Consider the following 23,914-nt stretch of genomic DNA (forward strand, 5'->3'; position numbering starts at 1 on the left):
AATGCTCCAGTTTTGGAACCATTAAACGACTAGTTTGATCAGCAGAAAATTAATCGGCAAAACTATTTTGATAATACTAATTTTTTTTTTGCCGATACTGATAAATCTGTGATAAATCAATATTAGTGCAGCGTATCAGCCATGTCCATTTATCAGTCTGGTGTTTGCTTTACAGTCGTTTAATGCTGTTAAATTAGTTTTTTTTAACTTTTTTTAATGAGTTTTCAGTATGAGAATCAGCATCAAGTGATGAGGTCTGGTGACCGTTAGAGTTTAGACCGTTAGGTGTAGAAAGAAAATATGATTCACTTATCCTTGAATCAACTCAACAAACTAAGATAAGATAAGACTTTATTAATACCACGCCGGGGAAATTCACTTGTTACAGCAACAGCAGCAAGAGTCAAAGGCGAAGTAGATAAGAAAATATAGCAAAATATACAATAAAAATAGGAAAAGTCTCTGAAAAGACTATTAAAAGCTATATTCATGTTGCAGGTATATATACAAGATATATTATAGAAGTATACAAGTGTATTATAAAAGAGTGCAAGTATTGCCTTGTGAAAGAAGGCCAAAAATGTGCAGTGGTTTGGAAAAACACCAGGACTCTAACTTTTGTGTTGGCAGGGTTTATTGCAGAGCTGTTTTTATCAGACTGCATTTGTTTCTATTGAAATTGGTTTTATCAGATACAAATTAAGGTTAGTTGATTGTCTTCAGAGCAGTCAGTTGATTTTCCCTATCAGTTTTCCAGATTTGAGAGGGGGAAGCAGTTTTGTTTTCAATATTTCAGTCCCACCCCCCCAACCCTTGATACTAAACTTGCTTCCCCTTGCATTAGGGGTCACATGTGACTTTCTGTAAGCTCCATTAAGGTCACATAGAGCTGCTGTAATGGAGAAAAAAATTGTTGAACACGCAGCAACTGCAAAGCTTCATCTGCTTGTTTTTCACATCATTTTTTGCCCAAATAAAGTCTGGTACAATCTTAGGAGAGCCGGACTATAGAGGGACTCACGGCTAGATGTGAACTCGAGTGAATGAAAACATCCCACACCGTGGTTTGGTGTGGTTTAAGGGGAAGACAAAAATGTTTCCGGGGGCCTTGATTCATTTATCTTTTTGAAGATAAATGAATTGATTTAGGCAACTTCACTGCCTTTGACGTGGGTGAATGAAAATCTTTGCCAACACGTGACAGTTGGTAACAAAGTGCTTACAGTGTTGATCATCTCTACAAGTGTATTCTCCCATTAATTAAGTCTCCATTCATGATTTTTAAACAATAGGAGGCCTCTCAGAAGAGGAATCTCTTTGACAAAAAAGTTTTCTGTTTTTTTTAAACACAGTGTCTCTGTCCTTCAAACAAAGCCAGAGCCAACACTGAGGAAACACACATCCTTTGTATACAGGGAAAGGACGTGCCTGTATTTCCCACATCTCGCTTTGATTACATTACATTTGTTGACAAATGATATCTTAAAGATTGTAAAGGAGGGCCGAAGGGCATGAGAGAGGCCAATGCGACGCTAAATATGGTGCCTGTGGGATGTTCGGGGATGACCCACTGATTCCAGCACATAACACAATGTACACTGCTGGCCGGAGGTTATTTTTAAACGTGGAAAACATTCAGCTACGATTGTAACTTTAAATGTGGGTCCCTTCATGGGAAGTTCCTCTGACAAAGATTCCTGTAATGCCTTTTACTCACACAAAAGAGAGTACACTGAATGTGCCTTCTTATGAAAGGCTGTTTCATTAAGAGAAAACTGTAAGAAAGGGCTGTGTTGTTACTACATCAATGAATAAAAAGGACACGGCAGACATAGAATACACCAACATTCAGAACCATGTTTAAAAAAGTGTTTGTATGCACTGGGGAAGTGTGAATCCACCACAGTGTTGCATTGATAAAGTTGAAGTGGATAAGCAGCTGCACAAAGGACTTGAATAAACTTTAGACACAAAACTCTCATCATACTTTTTGGTCAGTGACAATTTCACCCCGCTATCAAACCAATGTTTTTTGGTGAGCTTCTCCAGGCCTAATGTTGCCCTCTTTTGATTGATCATCTTACTAGCATGTGGTAACAGACGATAAGGGGGAAAAAAGGGGGGGAGTAACCTTTTATAGGAGAAGGTATGACACAGACTAAAATCACATTGATCTCAGAAATGACTGCCATGTGTTAGTTTTTAAGACATGAAAAACTACATGAAAACGTTTCTATCCATCCTCAAAGACTCAAATGAGTAATTTATGACTAACGCAGCCACGACTGAACAGCTCCTCTGTCGCTGTGCAATCAGTCAGTCAGCTATATCCTCTTCTGCTTTAGCAAAAATATGTGCTACGTGCTTCATCAGCACTGGCCAGCAGGTTTTCAGCAGTTTCATGTATCTCTTCTTCTGAAAGTTGCATGTTGTTTCACTACTGAATCCCGTAGCACTTATGTGAGCGGTTAAATAAATATCTGCCTTTCATCAGAGAAAATCATCAGCCCCTGGCTGCATAGTTGTGATGGCTTTGTGTGTTCCCACTTCGTATGCTCCTCCGAACCTCCCAGACAATGGATGTATTTTTCCCACTTGCCGATGTTGGTGTGCACTCTCCTCTCCGTCGGCCGAAACATTTTCATCATGCGCCAGTGCGATTAGAACAGCCGTTTAAAGATGTAAGCAAGCCGATCGATCACCACACCGTCCTGTGTACCAAGCTTACAGTATGGAAAAGTACCCACACTGGGTGTCCTCTGTTGTTGGTTTTTAGGCGTTTTCTCAATGATCAGATACAGCACAGGCAAAGTGTTTGGGATTATGTGTTTCTGCTGATGTCGGTTTACCAAGTCTACTGCTTCATAAAGCTGTGACTCTTTTAAAGTATGCAGTGAAACCTGTAGCTCTCTCAGAGTTGTCAGAAGTCTCATGGTAGCCTCCCTTTGTATTGCTACTGTTTTATAGGTGAACGTGATGTTATTTTCTGAATTAATCATCTATCTAAGTTAGGGTGCATACTGTTGTCAGTCAGCTTTCTTTGTCTGTTCAACAGTTAAAAAAAAGAAGGAAAAAAAAGATTTGAGTTCTGAAATTATTAACAAAGATGAGAGGCTAAAACCAGGGATTTATTTTGTTATTTTTGCACAAGACATAGATTAAACAATGACTCAGAAATGTCGCAGATTCATTTTTCATCGAGATGTCTTTTCAGGTCGAGTGGATCGTTCTGTATTGTTGTAATTTCAGTACCAGTTTTCATCCCTTTGTTAAAGCCTGATTGCATTTGCCTTGCAGTATGATTTGCTCAATATCATTTTCTTAGTTAGAAGTTCTTTTTTGGCAAGCCTCTTAATAAAATACCACAACAATCTTTTTATAACTTTTAATGTTTTTTTGTTTACATAGGGTATCTGGAGTCACTGGTTCATTCCCATCCCTACCTTCTGGTGCAGCGATGCAAGGGAGCACAGCTGCACATGACACAAATTCTTAACAACATAAATACATAGGTCGGTATGAATTGCAGCCATTAATGCAGTCTCAAATTGATTTAGCAGACCATTCAACCTTTTACCAAGTAGACTGCATTGAGTTGTGCAACATAGCCAGTAATTGCACATTTCCAGTAGTTTTTCCAAAATGATTTAGCGACTGTCCATGATTATTTTATCTGTGCAAAAGTTCAAAATACCCAGAGGATAATTGAAGAGGCGGGGTTAGCGGTCAGCTGTGGAGCGGAGCAGCCTTTAAGAGCAAAATGTGTCCGAGCTGATAGCTCTGACCTTTAGCAGCACCAAGGGCCTGATAAGACCCGGAGAGGAACCGGTCGAACTCTCTGCCTGTCTGCCTCATGATAAACGTCTGGGTGTGTAAACACACTGGTGAGGGGGCAGTGTTTTCCTGTATTCTTTACACGTGTTGATCTTCCTCAGAGCGAGGTCTCTTTCCTACCCTTCAACTCTGTAGCATTGCTAACGTTCAGCATCGCTTCCTGAGGGCTTGTACACCAAAACAAGACTCTTCATAATACTTTGACAACATTCTTACGTTTACTTTGCACCCACCTCTGTGCTGTACAATACATGACACTAGGTACTTGGTTCTTGTCAAACATGAAATGCCTGTGAAGGTTCAAATGTTCCAAATCCTAAAACATGCATCATTAATCAATCAGGATCCCAAAAACACTTAAATGCACATTTTCAAGCAAGAGTATTTTGAAGTCTTACATGTATTAATCAAAAAGTAAAATTAGGTTGGTATGACAACATCAAGTTACATTCATTCGTTAGCTATTCTGCCTACACTTTGAGGTTCATGGCAACTGGACAGGTCACTAGTCTGTCAAAGGGCTGACAAACAACCATTCACACTCACACACAACTTAGAGCTGCTGATAAACCTGCATATCTGCGGTGGAAGGAAGTTGTAGCAGCCTGCTGGAGAACATGGAAACGCCACACAGAAAAGGCCAGTCGGCAGGTTTGAATGAAGCACAACTAATATGCTATGGAGCAGTGTGGTTGAAGACAGCAGTGAGTTATTTGTTACATCTTGTTACATCTTGACGGACTCAAGGTCGATCAGAGTGTAGAGAAGCATTCAGCAACTCCTGGCATGGTAACCAAAGCATTCCAGTATTTTCTTCAGAAAAAGTTATCAGGCTGTTTCTTGGACAACCATTATGTTTGCATATCAATCAGTACTGATTGTGTGTTTCTCTATGTTTATGGTGATACTGTACATCATTGGCAAAAAAAACAAACATAAAAACACTTAGTCTCTCCAGCTCAGAGATTATTAATTTTTATACGACATAGCTCTCTGTACCATATTCTGTTTTTATCATCATATAAATATGCAGCTTTGGATCCATATATAAACGACTTTACATTATTTAAAAAAAAAAAAGCCTCACTAAATCCAGAGCTGCAGAACAATGGGCGCAACTCTTTAGACAACAACCAGTATTTTGTTACTGTTGTTATTTCATAGCTTTTGTTCTTGTTGGTTACAATCTAAAAAAGCCTAATTTCATTGAATTGTGAGGAGGGAATACACATTAAACAGAATATGGGACGACAAATACACGTTTTCAAGTCGAGCACTGAAGCAGACTGCGCTAGTCTGCTCCAGCAGAGTGGCAGAGTCTGATGACACGCAACATTTGTGATCATGTGACCACCATGATAACCATGTTACAGTACACTTACACGTTCAAAATAGTCTAATGCACACAGCATCGCACCCTTGAGAGGATATAGCCTGACCAGACAAGGGTGTTACTGTCAGCTGCTAAAAGTCAATACCGTTAAGAGGAAGTGCGGCACAAAAACAACACACAAAATTTTAAATAGCAACAATAATGTTTCCATGTTCACCATGTTAGTTTAGCGCAAACACAGTATACTAAGATTGCTGCTGTAGTTTGGACCAAAATCAATATTGATGATGGGATTGTTATTAGCATTGGACAAATTAACGTTATGGTAAGGGGATCATCAGAGCTGTCACACTATGTCCTGAGAGGACCTTGATTGTGTGCATCAAATGCAAAGGCAATCCATCCAATAAGGTTGTCAGGACATTGCACTCAAAACCACGAACATCAACACGCTGATGATGCTACAAGAAAAGAAAACAAGATCATTTTCGAACACCTCATGGATAACTGACATCTAATGGCAGTCCATCCAGTCCTTGTTGAGATATTTCCGTCATGACCAAAGTCGGAGACTGACGGTCAAACATTGCCATCGTTTAGCCATGCTGCTAGCATAGCTAAAGACTATGGAACTTTTCTAAAGAATGTCTGTTACAAACATGCATCAGCAGATATCCTAAAACAGGATGAGATAGAGTAATCTGCGGTCATTTAAAATGATTAAAATGTTGAACAATGGCAGCATGTGCATATGGTTTGGAGTCCAAAACCACTGATGGCAGCCCAGTGCAGTCGGTACAGTAAGCCTAAGCACTGCCGTCTTGTAATTATGTGTTCTGATAAGCAACCATGAAGTAATCAATCATCATTTTGTGTCACTAAACAGTTTATGGTTATAGAGAGGGATACACATTATAATCTTGTTCTTACCTGTCACGTTTTCTTTGTCTCTGACAGGTGAATGTTTGTTTCAGGCAGCACATGGCCTGTATCATGCTGACAGAAATGGACCCGCCCACCTCTGTTCCCACAGCAAACCACAATGGCCCCCGGCCGGACCTCAACCCTGCCGCGGCACTCGACCCCAAGCAGGACGTGGACGCCACATGTCTCACTGTCCACCTTTACTACCTGGGGAAGGCTGGAGGGGGGGATGCGGCCACACGCTCGGAAAGTGTGCTCACGTTTCCTCCCGGGGAGTACGTAGTGGAGGAACTCTGCATTGCCTCAGCGAAAGCTTGTGGTGAGACACAAGTGGATTTCAGTTCTTATGTCTACCCAGTGTCCACACACAGCACAGTTTCATCGTTGATGAGCAACATTAGTTTATGTAGGATCCATGTAGTGTCACACTGGTTCTGGCAGATTATGGCGGCCCAGGACCTTGTCTGTTCTTGTTCAAATCAATACAACTGGACTATTCTTGGAGCAAATGTCTAGTACCTGTATAAATTTGGTCGCTGAAAGCTGGTCAATGATTTGCAGTTGTCAGCTTCTCGCCCTTCCTCAGTTATAATGTGAAGTGTGGGGGGATAAGTATTATATATATTATAATATATCCATTCGATGAATCAGTCTCATCAGCTGAGGTGATATCATTTTCCTTGCACCCTGTGAAAATGTTGTCATTTTAATGTTGGTGATATAAATGTCATCATGTACCTTTAAACCATCCAACCACTTGTTGTCTGGGAAATATCCAGTCTGTGTGTGTTAGTCCTCCAAACCTTCATCTCAACAAGAAACTCTTGTGTTTATTACGGGGAAACAGAGCGACGGCACTCCGTCTGCATTTTTTGCCTTCTGTTTTTAGCAAACTCAAATCAGGAAGTTGTCGACTGTTGTGTCTGTTTTCCGTTCTGCTACAGCTCTATCTCTTTCTGCCATACTGTCTTGCTCCCTCTCTCTCAGCCTGATAAGAAACAAACCCCCTTCTCTCTCCTTTTTATCTTCCGCCTTTTCTGTATCCCCTTTCTTTTCTATGTTTTCATTGTGTAATTTCCTACTCTTGGTCTGTTTCTCATCAATGTTGCTACGTTCCCTCCATCTGTCTAACTCTTCCATTCTCCCTGTCGTGGTTTAACCACGGTCAAATAATAATCAGTTGAGGGATGTCAATGTACCCTCTCTTCCTGGTCACTCATTACCCTGTGGTTTGGTATTAGGAAATATTATTATTTATTATTTATTAGTTATCAGACAAACTATCAGGTGAAATCTGGTGATGCGATAGATGGGATGTGACATCGCCACCTGATTGAAGTCAAATATTCACCAGCCCAAATATGATTTGATTTTGATAGGAGGTGAATTTTTTGGCCTTTCAGTGAGAAATTTGGAAACATTTAAGTCAAATTTAAAGTCCAACATTTGAAGTAAAAGGTATGACGTGTATTTTTGAGCTGTATAACATATAATGCAATGAGCTACAGCTCCTAAAGTGTGTAAATACAGTAATTCACTTATATTTTGATAAATGATACAAGGTGGTACTTACCTATAGATCAACTTTGTTAGAACTTTGACTTGCCTTGATCTGTTGTGGTTGAGTATACTTCCTCTTACGCGGCGCTCCCATCCCCACACCGTTGCGTCACTGTCGTGAGTGTTTCCTCCAGTGTGATCACATTTGACTGCTATTGAAACACTTGTCTCGTCTGATAAAACCCCCTCGCTACTACTGGTGTAGTAGCGAGGGGGAAATTGGCCGTGGGAAATTGTTGAAATGGTCAGAAAGACAAGCAGACATGTTATTGTCAGATGTAGAGGTAAAAGTAACAACTAACTCCACTGAAGTACACTGTGGAGAAAAGTGAGCTGGTTCTCATCAAACATTATTGTGAAAGCGCAGTTGATTGCAGTCTACAGTGCTACCACAACACACACTGTTGTGTGTGTGTTGCAGTCTACAGTGCTACCACAACACACACTGTTGTGTGTGTGTGTGTGTGTAAACATAAAGTATACGCATGACTATGCTTATGTCTAAATATTGGTCAGTTGTTAAATGGCAGCTCATTTTTAGGAACTGAAAGAGTTGAAAACCAGTTCCTTTCTTTATGTCAGACATGAGTGGTACATGAGTGTGCTCTCTTATTACTATCAATATGAATAAGAGGCACTGGCAGAACCCAGTACCCACGGAAACACAGTGACTGAAATGGATAAAAGAAAATGCTGTATTTGCAACAGTTATTGAAGGAACAACCTCAATCTTCCAGTGAGTCTTAGGTCGTTTTTCACACTTGAAAGTCCGAACCAATGCTCAAATTTTTGTTGCGTCGGTTGCATAGATTTGATTGGTTAGTTTGGGTTTCACATTGCAAATTTTCGAGCGCACTTAAGACCTTTACATAGCATACCGATGTCCTGTCATTATCACCTACGTTGGCTGTGTTTGGTCCGAAAGTCCGAACCATCCCCAAAAATATTTCACACTGCTAACGAACCGAACCATGGTTCGGTTTGATCCGGACAGAAACCACATGTTTTGGTCGGACCAAATTTTGGTCAATTGGTCCCGACCAAACAAGGTACAATAGGTGTTTTTAATGGACCTTAAGTGCCAGAATAAAACTATGTGTTATATTATAAACATTTGAATGACTTGACTCAGTGTCATTTGATATAAAAAAAAAAAAAAAGATGATTGTTTTCTTTCTTTCAAGGGATTGCTCCAGTGTACTGCAACTTGTTTGGCCTGATGAGGGAAAGTGACCGGATATGGTTCCCTCCCAATCACATATTTAAACTCAACCAGTCAGCCAGTGAAAACCTGCACTTCCGAATAAGGTAGACTGTGATGTTTTTAGTCACTCTTTAATAAAACATTTTTTTTAATGTCCTTTCTTACTTCTCTGGTCTCCTCTTTTGTCCAGATACTATTTTCCTGGCTGGTATAACAACAGTTCGTTTGATGCCCATCGCTACGGTGTGTCCAAGGGGATGGAGACCCCGGTGATGGATGATTGTGTAATGACATACCTGTTTTTCCAGGTTAGTCTTTGTGATTTCTTTTGCATTTGTTCTATGCCTTTTTAATTTTGTTTTTTCAAAATGTGGGAGTTTCCTTAGTGGGGATCAGTCGTTTGTTTTTGGGTGCAAACTACAGGACAGCATGTTCAAGACTAATGCCATATTTTTCCCCCAGTAAAAAGATAAACATGGTGGTGAGAGATACAAATAGATTGTTTCCCCTGTCTGTCATGTCAACACATTCTTCTGTGTAAGTTGAGAAAACAGGAGTAGTGAGAATGTTTAAGAGGCTCATATTGGGACCATGGTCATGTCAGGGTTTCTTTGCACTCTGTGTGTTTCTTTGTGTTCATACTACTGTGTGTGCGTGCATGCATTTTTTTTAATCAAATTTATGTATAAAACATCAGCAAGATAAGATCTTGAAAAATCAGATGCCTGCTCCTGTTGAGCTTTACTTGTACTTCTTTAAAATACTGTGTTTTTTATTGTGACATTAAGAGTTTATAATCTGTCAATTTGATTGATACTACTGTATAGATCTAGGTTTTTCTGAAATCAAATGTGGCACACCTCAGTCCGACAACTGAAAATGTTTAAAACCATTTTTTTTAAAGCCAATTGCTCTCCTGCATCATCAATTTTTTGCATCTTGTGTTTTGTTTTCTTTTGTTCCCCAGTGGCGTAGTGACTTTCTCGGTGGCTGGGTTCAAATCCCGGTGAGCCACGAGTCCCAGGAGGAGTGTCTGGGCATGGCGGTGCTGGACATGATGAGGCTTGCTAAAGAGAGCGGTCAGTCACCTGTGGACATCTGTAATGACACCAGGTAGGATGCTCTCACCCACAAGCGATACCGGCATAATGTAACAAAATTTTATGGTGATTGTAATATGTACAGTAGTCAATCTAAACAAGGGGAAGGAGAAATTTTCCCAGAGGAATAAAATCTTGATCTTGTCCGAGCCCAAATTCCAGCCTAACATGTATGCTGCCGACTCTCTTAACTACATAATCGCTGTTATACTTGTGTGCATGTGGTAGAGCATATGAATAACCATTTCAAAGCAGTGTGCTTTGGCTTCTCTGGACACATTGAGCATCAAGATAGTTTCATTATGCGTGTGCATGCGGCTGAATTAATTATCTCCGTGTGAGATAATAGTTAAAGTTGAAAATGTGTCTCTAATATCTGATCTGTATGCTAATGCACTGTCCAACTCCGTCCATCTCACCACCTTCCCCTCGTCCTCCCTCCCGTCAGCTACAAATCATTCCTGCCGCAATGCATGCGGAGCCGCATCCAGGAGTACAACATCTTTACTCGGAAGAGGATCCGCTATCGCTTCAAGAAGTTCGTCCAGCAGTTCAGCGAGTGCAAGGCCACGGTGTGTAACCTCAAGCTCAAATACCTGATGAACCTGGAGACGCTGCTGCCGCCCCTCTTCTCCGAGCGCTTTCAGGTCACCGACCTCTCTGCGCGCGAGGTGACCATCGTCGTCATGGGCAACAAGGGCATCCAGCAGTCGAAAGGGAAATTGGAAGAGGGGGAAAATGAGGTGAGGAGATTTATTCATGTTGCCATGGTAATTATGCATTTGCACATTACCAGTTGGCGGCAGTATCACTCTTATCATGGCTGTTTTTTGCCAATAGATGGAGCTCAAGGTGTTGGTTAAAAAAAAAAACTGTCACATCAAGAGTGCACAGGTGTGTCTTCATCTAATACGAATGCTAATGTTTTTTGGGTCTCCAGGAGTTACAGACATACTGTGACTTCCCAGAGGTGATTGACATCAGCATAAAACAGTCTAATAAGGAAGGCTCTGCAGAGAGTCGCATAGTTACCATCACCAGACAGGACAGCAAGTTCCTGGTACAGTATATCTACTTCTATCACTCCTGAAAATGATACATTTGTTTACTATTTTCTAATCTAGTTGTATCAGTTATGTGTTTCCCAATGAACAATAGACTTGTTTTTGAAAGCAAAGTGCTCGAGTGGTTCAGACAATTTGTATCAGCAAATTAGTTACGGTACATAAAGACGATCAATTTAACTTATTTAGTGTCACTAGTTTGATAATATTCTTAAATGTGCTAATTTGTGCTAACCTAATTACTTAAATACATATACAATATACAGAATTACAGTAGATTGAATTTTAAAGTTTAAATTAGGTACTGAATGATAGATTTTTTTGTCTTCTCTCTCTCGTGTCAATGTCTGACCACAAAGGAACTGGAGTTTCATTCCCCAGCAGAAGCTCTGTCATTTGTATCAGTCGTTGACGGATATTACAGACTCGTCGCCGATGCCCATCACTACCTGTGCAAAGAGGTGGCTCCACCAAGACTTCTGGAGTGCATTCAGAGCTACTACCACGGCCCCGTGTCGTGAGTAATCACACATATGCAAGCACATCACACATGCACTCACACAGACACACCCACTCACACACAAAGACACGTTCTGTCTCTTTGATCACAGGATGGAGTTTACGATTAGTAAGCTGCGTCGCTCTGGCAACCACCAAGGCCTGTACATCCTCCGCTGCAGCCCGAGAGACTACGACAAATACTTCATGTCCTTTGTCGTGGGGGTAAGAAGTTAATGTTGGACCGTTATCACCGTGAAGTATAGTATTTTTCATGTGACTGGACATATACATCTTTGCTTCATGATCACATGCATCCCAGCAGATCAGATTATATTAGATCAGATTATCTCCTCCATTGGCTAAAACATTATGACACAACAATCAGGGCTGTTCCCCTTTAATGTAAATACAATGTGTTTTGGTATGACAGTCTTTGTTCAGGTAAAGAGTAAATCTTCTTTCAGACATACACTTGAGTCTAGACATTTTCCTGCCAGGCCCCCTCGTCAAATTTACAGAATATGTCTGAGTGAGCCACTGTGAGAATACAGCAGGAGAATCTCTGGAAGAAGAGAGCAAGAGGGCATGTTTCTGAAAAAAATAAAAGTATTTGTTCACTGGTCTGTTAAAAGCAACATTGCTGACAATTCAGCTCAACTCTTGATCGTCATCATTATCTTTTGATTTAAATTAATGTCCATTTGATTTTTCAGTACGAAACAATGGTGGACTACAAGCACTGTCAGATCAAGAAGGTGGAGTCGGGAGAATACATTCTGAGTGGAGCCAAGAGGAGCTTCGGCTCGCTGAGGGAACTCCTGCACTGCTATCAGAAGGAGGCGCTGCGCACAGACGGGTACACGTTTCAGCTGACCAGGTGCTGCCCACCAAGTCCCAATGGTCAGTGTTCACACGCAAGACCAACATGTGCACATGTGTATCCCTACACAGAGGTCAACACACCTAGAAAAATAGTATGAATTCTGCTCACTTAAAATCCAATATGAGCAGTTTTCCTTCAAGGTACAGCTGAGAACTTTTCATATTGTAGGACTCAACATAGGACAATTTCTTTAATTGTTATTCTTTTACAAAATAAAATAAAGAAAAGCTTTTTATAAGAAGAGTTTGTTGAATGCCCGTTTAATTTAAGCCAATAAAGAAGAAAAACTCTTTGCCTTGTCAAGTTTGCAGCATATTAATTGGTGGGTTGGACTTAATTACACGATGGTCCAACTTCTGACAACATGGACCACGCAGCTATAACTGGGTTTTCGAAATCTGGCCAAACAGGGCGCAGCACTAAATTCATTCAGCACATTAGCACTTAATCCTCAACTCACGGCTCTCTGAGCTCCATCTCGCTCTCTCATTCACATGCTCCCGCTTTCATTTTTCACATAATAATAAGCGGCAGCTTGGCACCATGCGAAGGGGCAGACAGTTTGTACAAAATTTTTGAGAAATAATTTAATAACTGATAGAAATATATATATATATATATATATATATATATATATATATATATATATATATTAATTAACTGCATTTTTTGACATAATGCAGTATAATCTGTGTTATATACTTTAAATTTCATTTAAAATGTCACTACCCAGCACAACTTAGCCACCATGACATATGATTACTTCAACAAGTTTCCAGCTCCGACCCAAATTACCAGTCTGTAAGGTCCCAAAAACAAATCGCAAAGCTTTGCCATTTAATTTGTCAGGTGAAGTGTCAAAATGTGACTGACGGATTCTGATCCCTGTCCACTTTCTTCAGATAAATCCAACCTTCTGGTGTGTAGAAATAACCAAGGGCCGGAGGTTCCTCTCTCCCCCTCCCTCCACAAACACGTCAGCCAGATGGTCTTCCACAAGATCCGCAAAGAGGACCTCGCCATCGTAAGATTGTCGTCTTCTTGCTATAGCTTCTTCTCTCGGCAGAAAGAGTTTACAGACACACATAACTCGGCCATATCTTCAGTCTTGGTAGGCTGTATAAAAGTATAGGATCAAAGCATCTCTCAGCATATTTTCTGTTGTTTGAGCACTTTAGGTTTGTCACACACGCTGCTCCTCTCATCACAGAGCTCAGGGGGATGGTTTCCTGGATTGCTTTAATATCTTCTCACTGATTTTTGTGTGTAGTGTTTCATCTGCCTGTTTTGTCGTGTAGGACATTGTGTCTTGAAATGTATTTTGTCGGATCTTGGGTTCAAGCTATTTGGTCGGATAGGTTCTAGTCGGCTGAGTCAGGACTTGGTGGAAGCCAGGCGAGAGGCTGGGGTATTGTTGAGTTTGGTTTCTGGGCTCGTGAGGAAGCTGCAAGATTTAATAGATGAGTCAGTTCCTCTTTGGTGCTAAGACGCCTCGCTAACAATGAGAATAAGAATTTAGATAAGATTGTGACATGACACAAGAGGAGTTTAAGAAAAGTTACGTTTCTCCGATACGTGTGGTTCAATCAGGGATGAAGCTTCAAAATGTGTCCTTTATTTTTTTATTTGTCATACACTTTTTATTTCAGATGACAACATGTGTCAGGTTGGTCTGACATTATCAAGCTCATTTGTTCAGTGATCAAAATGTCAGTCTCATATCGGCACTGTCATCATATCTTTGTGTTTTATCAGTCTTTGTATATACAGGGTAGAGAGAACTGATTCTTTGACTTCTTGAAAATTGAGATGATGCACTGCAAAGCAGATTTCTTTAACATAACAGTTGAAACTGTTTGTAGAATGAGAGTCTGGGCCAAGGAACTTTCACCAAGATCTTCTGCGGTGTGAGGAAAGAGCTGGGAGACTACGGAGAGATGCACCAGATGGACGTCGTCATCAAGATCCTGGACAAGGCCCATCGCAGTTATTCCGAGGTTGGTTCGCTGAGCGGCTGCACGGGCAAGTGGGTGGATCTGATTAGATAAACATCTCAAATCAAATTTCCTTCTCTTCCCGTCTGTTTTCACAGTCGTTCTTTGAAGCAGCCAGCATGATGAGCCAGCTCTCCCACAAGCACTTAGTCCTCAACTACGGCGTGTGTGTTTGTGGCGATGAGAGTAAGTTTACAACAAACACACACAAAGGAAGGCATTGTTTTCACCTGTGGCTAGTAACAGTGACAGTTTTAAGATCTGTGTTGAGAACAAGACAAAACGGAGGTGGTCAGTCAAACACCGAATAAATGAAACAGGGAGGAAATAATATGGACTGGATTAAGTCCTCGTATTCAACAAGTCACTAATGGACCACTGCCTAACAATTCTCAAGAACTTTTCAGTTCAAAGGCAAGTTTATTTATTTGCGACCAACACCAGATTCACATGTGGGAAAGTAATACCTAAACTGGACCAGATGCCGAATATAGGGATGAAGAAATTGCTGAGTTGCCGTGTTTTTGTTTTTGTGTGCATCATGAATACACCACAGTAAACCATCAACGTGTTGAATGGGAGAGTTTTGTTGAGAAGATATTGAATATGCATAGACGTTTGAATGAGAAAAATCATCTCCCTCTCATCCGCCTGTCAGACATGATGGTGCAGGAGTACGGTAAATTTGGTTCCCTGGACACCTACCTGAAGAAGAATAAAAGCTGTGTCAACATCACATGGAAGCTAGAGGTGGCCAAGCAGCTGGCCTGGGCCATGCACTACCTGGTAAGACAACGGACATATGCAATATAAGCCCAAGTTACATGTGCTGTTTTCTGTCAGACATTTCATGTCGCCCCTGTCCTATCTGCACACAGGAGGATAAGAATCTCATTCACGGAAACGTCTGCGCCAAGAACGTTCTCCTGATCAGAGAGGAGGATCGGAGGACGGGCAGCCTGCCCTTCATCAAGCTCAGTGACCCTGGTATCAGCATCACTGTGCTGCCCAGAGAAGGTGAGACACAAGGCTGCATGTACCGTCCTGTCCTCTGATCACCACTTTTTTCTTTGGTGTTTGATTGTCTCCATAATCCCTAACTTGTATTCCATTCATGTCACCTTTTTTTTTTCTCTACGTGTCCACTAATCAGTGCTGGTAGAGCGTATCCCGTGGGTTCCCCCCGAGTGCGTCGAAACCCCCCAGAACCTGAGTTTAGCCACAGACAAGTGGGGCTTCGGGACGACCCTGTGGGAGATCTGCAGTGGTGGAGACAAACCGCTCAGCACTCTGGACTGCTCCAAGGTCACAGAAACAACAAGATGCACTGAGAATATTGACTCGTAGAGGATTGTCATGCACAATAAAGGAATAGTTAAACATTATGGAAAATGTTATAGACGAGATGTGACAGAGCCAGGCTACCCGTTTCCCCCTGCGTCTAGACTATACTAAGCTAAGCTAACTGGCTGTTGTCTGTAGCTTAATAATAATCAATCATACAGAAATGAGAGTGGTATCTTTTCTTCTCATCTAACCCTCATGAAGAAAGCAAATTATCACATCTCCAAAAATGTTGAACTATTCCTTTAATTTTGTGCCTTTTTTTTGTTGTAAAAATGAAAATTCTAAGTGCTCATTTTAAATAGATATATTTTTTTAATCTAAAGAAAGTCTGCTATTATTTCTCTCCCTGGCACCTTTCCTCTGCAGAAGAACTTGTTCTATGAGGACAGGCACCAGCTGCCAGCTCCCAAATGGACGGAGCTGGCCAACTTGATAAACAGCTGCATGGACTACGAGCCCTCACACCGGCCGTCCTTCAGAGCAATCATCAGAGATCTCAACAGCCTCTTCACGCCAGGTAGGAAGACGAATGAAACCGGACAGGCAGATCTACAGATCCTGGGAGTGTAGCAAGTCCCACAGACATGAATCATCCAGGGTTTTTACACAGAATTTCCATAAAATTATGAGTTTGCATCCTGTTTGCGTCGCAGACTACGAGCTGCTGGTGGAGAGCGACATGTTGCCCAACAGGACGAGAGGCATCGGCTTCCCGTGGGCCTCTGAGAGCCAGGAGCCCGCCCAGTTTGAGGAAAGGCACCTCATCTTCCTCAAGCAGCTGGGCAAAGTGAGACACACTGTGGAGATACTTATTACTTACTTATTAAAAGAGTTTTCTTTTTGTAAGCAACATGTTTTTAACACTTTGGCCTGTAAGATTTAACTTGTTTTAGTTCGTCAAGACAAATTTAGTTGGTGCACGATACAGAATTTCACTGGATCATTTGTAATCTGTCAAAACTTTTAAGGCCTCACGGTCCTAATTTGATAAATGGGGCACGAAAATGCATTTAATATGATTTACAGTAGCAAACATTCCACCCAGATTTTGAATTAATTGGCAGTTTTCTGCTGCCATCACAAATTATCTCATAAAATGTATAGATTATGTCACAACTGTCACAACTCTTTTATGCAGCTAACTGATTTCATCCTAGTTGATAGGATTGCATCAATTCATATTTAGTTTTTTCCATCATTAATACGAGCATGAAAACAAGAAGAAATCCTAGCACCTCTCCTCTTTCTGAATCTATTCGTCTGTTCTCCCGCCGACCCCGCGCGGCAGGGAAACTTTGGCAGCGTGGAGATGTGCAGGTACGACCCGCTGCAGGACAGCACAGGGGAGGTGGTGGCGGTGAAGAAGCTGCAGCACAGCACGGCCGAGCACATCAGGGACTTTGAGCGGGAGATCGAGATCCTCAAATCCCTCCAGCACGAAAACATCGTCAAATACAAAGGCGTCTGCTACAGCGCAGGTACGAGCATAATTTCTGACGTCGACGTGTTTTACGAAGTGGTCAGGAAAAATTACAATAACGGGTGAGATGATATATCCTGCTCTCCGTCTTCTAAATACCCCAGGGCGAGTAGGTGTTGCATTGCTAGTGGGGATCCAAATTAACAATAAACATGAAACAATTTGATACAAAAAATGGTAGTAAAAGAGACGTGACCTGTTGACATATGGCAATAATATATAACACAGTAATAGCATCTGCCTTCACTCGTGAAAGAGCAAACCTAACTGACCACAACTGCTATTGATTTCATTTCATACCACCCCTGCACAACATAATAACGTCTCGACGATCTCCACATTCTCTGCCTCGGGTGTCAATGACCTTGTCCATGAAACACATAAATCTATATATTATCATATTACTATCATTTACTATCACAGGACGGAGGAACCTGCGGCTGATCATGGAGTACCTCCCCTTCGGCAGCTTGAGAGATTACCTCATCAAACACAAGGACCACTTTGATTCCAAGAAACTGCTGCACTACGCATCGCAGATTTGCAAGGTACCGTGATGTCGTGCAGTATGTTGTCTTCATCCCACCTGAATCCTGTCATGCACACTGGCGTACTGAACATTGGGAACAATTTCCAAGGGTCAAATCTGGTCTAGAATTTAAAGACCCCCTCCAGTCACGTTTTAAAGTATAGAAAAATAATCTGCTAAGCCTAATATTTTGTTCAACATTGTTTTTCCCCCAAAAAGTTTTTAAAAAACCCTCTGAAATGGGACTTGAAACCATCCACTCTCTCCCTCTTTGAGGAATTCTGAGACAATGAATATTCATGATATGCAAATAACGCGTGCCCCGTCCACCACAGCTGCTAGCACTAGGTTGACCGGTGGAAGAATGTGCGCAACAAGGTGGCTCGCGGCAATATCGGCTAGATTCAGCCATAAAGCTTTCATAAACTGCTAATGCTAACTGTGTGCTGACACACCTGCTGTCCTCTCATGATCCTCTGCCTCTGCGCGCCCTGTAAATTTCCTGTGTCATTGCCCCGCATATTCAAATTCAGTCCCTATAATCAATGTCAGACACTTTAGAGAACAGAAACAGAAGAAAAAGACCTTTTGGAGTGGAGGGGGACTCTAAATATTTATTAACAGTGGACTGCCGTGTTTCGTATGCCGTGTAGTAACAAAGTAAGTACATGTTTAAACCAGTTTTCTGTCTCTGTGTGGCCATATTCATACCCCACACACTTACAGTAGTCATGACACGAATGACGCGAATCTCTTCCAGGGCATGGACTACCTGGCCACGAAGCGTTACATCCACAGAGACCTGGCCACGAGGAACATCCTGGTGGAGAGCGAGATGAGGGTGAAAATCGGTGACTTCGGCCTGACCAAGGTTCTGCCGCAGAACAAAGAGTACTACACAGTCCGAGAGCCCGGGGAAAGCCCCATCTTTTGGTAATGCACGACACACCGCACATTGTTGTTCAAAAAGGTATTTCCCGTGTTTTTGTTGACGTGATATTTACGTGGATTAAGGTTTGACATTTTTTTTTACTGTAGATGTCAGGAGCCTTTGTGACTGATCTTTAAACACAGGTTTTAAAGATGAGATTGTAAGATTCACACAGGGAGAAAGTTTTGATTTGTCCCTGTGAATCCAGGCTACTATTGATTTCATGCCCACACATCTGTCTGCTTGTAATGTATGACTAGTGTTGACATTAATATTAATGTGTTTATCCAACATCCTTTATATATTACATTGCAGTATGTGTTGTGGTGTTTTGCAGGTATGCTCCAGAGTCTCTGACAGAGAGCAAGTTCTCTGTGGCATCAGACGTTTGGAGTTTCGGAGTCGTCCTCTACGAACTCTTCACTTACAGCGACAAGAGCTGCAGCCCACCAGCAGTACAACGCTCATTCTTTTATTATTTCACTTTAGTTTGACATGTGGCCATTTTCCATCCTCTAACCTGAATTGTATTTGATTAAGCTATAAAACAATGGCTGTATAATTAGATCGTTCTGTAAACTGCGGGAGAAATCACTTCACGAGGACTCTGCTCTGTTGTAGATTGTACCATGCTGTTTTCATGGAAACCAAATGTTTTGTTTTTTTCCTTCTCCAGGTTTTTATGGAAAAGATGGGGAATGAAAAGCAGGGTCAGATGATTGTCTACCATCTGATGGACCTGCTGAAACAAGGATACAGGTTGCCTGCTCCTGACAATTGTCCAAAGGAGGTCAGTGGCAACATGAAGACAACTTTTCAATTCACGTTTGAATAAAAAAATGTCCGGTGATTTGATGTCAATCGAAAAAACAAACCAGGTCCTTGTGTAGGAAATTCACAAGTGCACTAACTCAGGTCTGGAAGGTTTAAAAACACGCTCACAGTTAAAATGCTAACATGTTAAATGTTTTGTTTTTTTCATGTTCACAATAATAGCTTTTCCCCACATTTCCTGTCTGTCTCAAGTGTAGATATTAAATAGAGGCATAAACACACATAACACAAATTTGAACATCATGGTAGCGCCACAGGAAAATTCAGGGGATCACTTAGTCGTTTGGATTCATCTTCTAGGCACAATACGAATGTGTATGCAATTTTAATCCAATAGTTGAGGAGAAATTAAAGAAATTAAAAACCACCTAGCTGCTTCTTAAACTGTAGATCTGCCGTTGTGCAGAATGATTTTGCAGAAAGATTTTTTCTGTTGAATTTGTTTTGTTCTGTCCTTTTGTCTCCCTCAGTTTCACAAAATCATGGCCGAGTGCTGGAGCAGTGACCCGGGACTGCGACCTACTTTCAAGACATTAATCCACAGTGTGGAGATTGTACGAGACAGCAAGGAAGCGTGAGCGGCGTTCATCCCCCCGAACCTTTCACCTTGAGGCGTTAAACTCCTGGGGAATCAGCCGTTACGGAACTCAATGGAACAATGAATGTCTCTGTAACGTCTGGATCTACTGCGGCAGCGCCACCACTCGTCTGAGCCGGTCTTCTTGTTTGTTTTTTTTCTTTTTGGTGCATCTACCTACCGGTCAATAAATTAACTGGCAATTAACATTTACTTCAATGAAAAAACATCCACTTTCTTAGCTTCTTCTTTCTGGGGCCACATGAAATATACAAATGATCAGATTACTACACTACACCTGAATCAGACATCAGGCAGCAGATCATTTGTGATGCCTTCAAGAACATTTTCTATGTGTTTGTTAACGTGTATTATTTGACGGCACTCACTGAGTGGACAAAGGAAATACTTTTATAAATCAAATATTTTCTGTATTTTTAGCCTTAAATTGAATCAGTGCCAAAAATGTATAAAAGCAGCATTTTGTTGAAATCTCTGTGCTTTGATTTTTTGTTGTTGTTGTAAAATGAGCAGCGACTTTTTGTGCTTAACCAAAGAGACCGTGGGATATTTTGACAGACTGTTAAAACATCTGATGCCACCTGAAACCAGACATTTTATAGATCGAGTTTGAAGTTTTAACCGTTACAAGGCTCCACTCGAGATAGATAATGTGCAAAGTGCGTGTTGAAAGTAAAGAAGCGAGGGTGCTCGTGCTTCTCCGCAGTAGTTTGTTGCTGTATAACGTGGTTTCATCACAATCAAAGATGTCGAAGCGCTCGTGTGGTTGGAGAGTATAAAGTTGTGATTTGCATTGTCAACCACAAATTTATCAGTGGTCACAAGATTCTTTTTCTTTTCTTTAAATGTTGAACTTTGCCTCCCGAACGTCATGGAACAGGAAGTTGTGCGATTTGGGTTTAGCTTGTGAGAGGAAACTGAGATTTGTATGACAGGGGTCCTCTTGTGATTTTAATTTTTAAGCATAAAAAAAGACAAAAAATTTCTACCCAGGGGTTATTTCAGTCCATGAAAGATTGTGAAGAATGAGTCACTGTTGAGAGCAAAGTGAGTCTGACGACTCCTCTGGGTGCGATTCACACTGAGGTTCTGCCCGTCGGGAATATTTCCTACATGTCGAGTCTGTTGTGAATGAGACTTTTTGTTTTGCTTTGACTTAAGATCATCAGTTTGTGTGTTTTCTTTGCATTAATCGTTTCATTTTACTCGTACAGTTTTTACTGTGATGTGTGTTTGGCTGAGTAACAAATTAGTATCTTGTTAAATATATGTTGTTGTTTTTTTTTTAAATCCAAAAACAAAACAGAAAAACAGGATTTTGAAGAGATGAAATTGTTTTTTTATTCTTTACGTGTATTTAAGTTTGACTTTGTTGCTGTGTGAACGAAGTGAAGCCTGGTTCTGTCTTCTCATTGCAACACGCAGCTGCTTTTATCATATGTATGTGTGTAGATAGATGTAAATATCAATATGGATGTGTAGTATTTCCCCAGAGTGTTTATACTTTTATTAAACAAAAGATACCGCAGTGCTATGGACGTTCAATTTGTACTTTTTAAATCTAATTGTGCATTTTTTTTATTTGCATATAAAGCGTATTGTATTTTTCCCAGAGACATTTAGGCCACAAATGGTGTTGTAGGATTTGTTCAGTGGGGTCAAATAAAGGCTTGTACTGAAAGGGAAAAAAAAAACTAAAATCTGTTTTGGTGTCCTCAGGCTGTTGACAGAAAAATGATAAGGCAGGCGTAATGTTGTGAACAGAGAGCAGCAACACGTTCACAGCAGCTGAAATGACATTAATGTGTGATATTTGCACGTGTCAGTATGAACAGTCAGACACTATCGAGGCTGTTGAGTGCTCCGAACACATAAACAAAAGGGTGTTGTAAACAATATATGATACTGCTCAGCGTTTCATGTTAACACAGTGTTTGAATTTTATTGTAAATGATGCTGAAAGTACACAGAACAGGATCTCTTTTTAACAAATTATGAAGCAGGGAGAGTAAATGAAATATGACGGAGAGATATGAAGCTGGAGCGATGTGCACTTGCTCTCCTCCCTCGTTTTACCTCCTCCATCTTCCCCATCTGTCTCATCACTGTCCATCACAACACCTTCATGTATCAACTCCTCCTTCCTCACCCACACCCTCTCCTCAGCACAAGCGTCCAATATCATTCTTGGTGCAGCCCTGGCTACAGCACATCCCCGCCACGCCCAGAGAAAAGTTCCTCTTCCTCTTGCTCGGTATGGACCAGACGGCCGCCGACGGACTCCCGTCCTGCTCGCCTAAAACCGCGGAGGACGGCCAGGACCTCTGCAGCAGGCCTGGGTCGCTCAGCGGCTGCAGCTGCCTCTCCCCCACGGCCCCGTAGAGAGCCAGGAGGTCCGCCAGGGAGGAAGAGGGGACGATGTGGGGAAGGGGAGAGCGGTTGTCGGTGAGCTCCGCTCCACTCAGCCAGGTGGGTTGGTTGTCCTCCACCGTAAAAGAGTCTAGAGAGAAAAAGTGGTATAGATATAGAATTATCCCATGGGCAAACAGGATGTGAATTTAATTTATTGTATATTATATGTCAAAGGCAGAGATAAATATGGTTATATGCTTTTTGGAGGAATGATGATGAGAAAAATGTCAAATATGAGGTTCCTGCAATCAGCCAACAGTCGTCACCCGATTAAAACCCGGTGGCAACTTCTGAGGTGTAAAGACACACCATCTGATGTGGTTTCAATTTTTACATTTCTACAATCAAGTACAGAACCCCTCTTCTTCACATCAGTCGTCTTTAGTCTCACCGATAAATCAATTTCTAACTATTCCTGGGCTACATCACAATGTGTTTCAACATGTGGTTTAAATGTAGATATAAGAGTGTCAAACCCACCTAAGTCCCCCTCTGTGGATCTTCTCCACCGGGAGCCTCCGCAGGTGAAGATGACCGCCCTGATGAACTCTCTGCCGCACAGTTTCACCCCGTAGTCCCTCGGCATCACCAGCCGGCTCATCAGATCAGCCTTCACACAGTTGCACATGGCGCCGACGCACAGCACGGCCACGGCGAGAGAAAATCTCCAGAGCATCTTCACTTCTTCTCCTGAACCTGGGACGGGACGAGCCGGCCGGTCTGCGAGGACGCACGGGTGGGGTCGGACGAGTTCCACCACGGATCTGATCTGTGTCTCAAATCCTGCCGGTTGCCTTGATGTGCTTTTTTTCCCCCTCTTTCTTCTTGGGAGATTTCTGTTACGCCTGCTCAAGTTGAAAAAAGATGCTTCTGTTTGTTTTGTGTTGCAGTGGGGACGTTGCTTCCTCTTCTTCTCCTTTGGTCAGTGGACGCAGCCTTTTATAGTCTTAGTCCCTAGTTCACTCATCAACCTGTGCTCTCAACCCTCAGCCCCCTCCACTGCCCTCCATCCCTCCCTCTCTTACTTTCTCTCTCTCTCTCACACACACACACACACACACACACACACACACACACACACACACACACACACACACACACACACACACACACACACACACACACACACACACACACACACACACACACACACACACACACACACACACACACACACACACACACACACACACGTCGGCTAGATTGATGAAAATGACGTACTTGATGTTATTTCTTCGTTGAAGTGATATTAAAGGAATATTTTCATTCGAAGTTGCTCACGCAGTCTCAGCTCTGAAACCGAAGACTGGCAGAGATGATTCACCCCAAAAGAATAGAATGAAAGGCGTGTGTGTGGCTTCTCGTGTAAATTTGGATCATAAATGG

The 23,914-nt window shown here is 41.7% G+C and overlaps 3 protein-coding genes across 6 annotated transcripts in view; 1 reads left to right on the forward strand and 2 right to left on the reverse strand.

Annotated features, from left to right (window-relative positions):
* The window catches only part of LOC118284619 (zinc finger and BTB domain-containing protein 26-like), a 13,742-nt gene extending 7,479 nt beyond the window's left edge, over positions 1-6,263 (reverse strand). The window contains exon 1 of the mRNA XM_035607478.2: positions 6,098-6,263. The gene's annotated coding sequence lies outside the window, so the exon portion shown is untranslated. The remainder of the gene's footprint in view (positions 1-6,097) is intronic.
* jak2a (Janus kinase 2a) overlaps positions 1-21,647 on the forward strand; it is a 23,615-nt gene extending 1,968 nt beyond the window's left edge. For 2 of the 4 annotated variants that reach the window (XM_035607470.2, XM_035607468.2), the window contains exons 2-24: positions 6,125-6,410; positions 8,836-8,959; positions 9,046-9,163; positions 9,823-9,968; positions 10,404-10,698; positions 10,896-11,015; positions 11,379-11,536; positions 11,631-11,742; positions 12,234-12,420; positions 13,306-13,427; positions 14,266-14,400; positions 14,496-14,583; positions 15,056-15,183; positions 15,276-15,414; positions 15,551-15,702; positions 16,111-16,261; positions 16,398-16,531; positions 17,033-17,222; positions 17,648-17,772; positions 18,514-18,686; positions 19,022-19,139; positions 19,361-19,474; positions 19,989-21,647. In XM_035607470.2, coding sequence (XP_035463363.2) covers positions 6,149-6,410; positions 8,836-8,959; positions 9,046-9,163; positions 9,823-9,968; positions 10,404-10,698; positions 10,896-11,015; positions 11,379-11,536; positions 11,631-11,742; positions 12,234-12,420; positions 13,306-13,427; positions 14,266-14,400; positions 14,496-14,583; positions 15,056-15,183; positions 15,276-15,414; positions 15,551-15,702; positions 16,111-16,261; positions 16,398-16,531; positions 17,033-17,222; positions 17,648-17,772; positions 18,514-18,686; positions 19,022-19,139; positions 19,361-19,474; positions 19,989-20,096 — 3,399 coding nt within the window. In that variant the 5' untranslated portion in view covers positions 6,125-6,148 and the 3' untranslated portion in view covers positions 20,097-21,647. Of the gene's footprint in view, positions 1-3,408; positions 3,513-6,124; positions 6,411-8,835; positions 8,960-9,045; positions 9,164-9,822; positions 9,969-10,403; positions 10,699-10,895; positions 11,016-11,378; positions 11,537-11,630; positions 11,743-12,233; positions 12,421-13,305; positions 13,428-14,265; positions 14,401-14,495; positions 14,584-15,055; positions 15,184-15,275; positions 15,415-15,550; positions 15,703-16,110; positions 16,262-16,397; positions 16,532-17,032; positions 17,223-17,647; positions 17,773-18,513; positions 18,687-19,021; positions 19,140-19,360; positions 19,475-19,988 lie in introns of all 4 variants that reach the window. The other 2 variants (XM_035607467.2, XM_035607471.2) reach the window with 2 other exon arrangements.
* Positions 21,477-23,839, reverse strand: rln1 (relaxin 1). The gene is made up of 2 exons (XM_035607479.2): positions 23,009-23,839; positions 21,477-22,616 (listed from the first exon to the last, which is right to left on the reverse strand). The coding sequence occupies exons 1-2, from the start codon at positions 23,202-23,204 to the stop codon at positions 22,279-22,281; spliced, it is 534 nt and encodes a 177-aa protein (XP_035463372.1). The 5' UTR covers positions 23,205-23,839; the 3' UTR covers positions 21,477-22,278.
* Positions 23,840-23,914: the final 75 nt, after the last annotated feature.

The sequence above is a fragment of the Scophthalmus maximus genome, chromosome 20 (genome assembly GCF_022379125.1).
Source record: "Scophthalmus maximus strain ysfricsl-2021 chromosome 20, ASM2237912v1, whole genome shotgun sequence".
NCBI lineage: Eukaryota > Metazoa > Chordata > Actinopteri > Pleuronectiformes > Scophthalmidae > Scophthalmus > Scophthalmus maximus.

What these genes read in the sequence shown, in the direction of transcription:
- rln1 (XM_035607479.2), bottom strand. Translation starts at nt 23,204, where the DNA reads ATGCTCTGGAGATTTTCTCTCGCCGTGGCCGTGCTGTGCGTCGGCGCC. An exon ending in ATCCACAGAGGGGGACTTAG is followed by an intron (nt 22,617 to 23,008) that starts GTGGGTTTGACA and finishes TTTTCTCTCTAG; the next exon opens with ACTCTTTTACGGTGGAGGAC.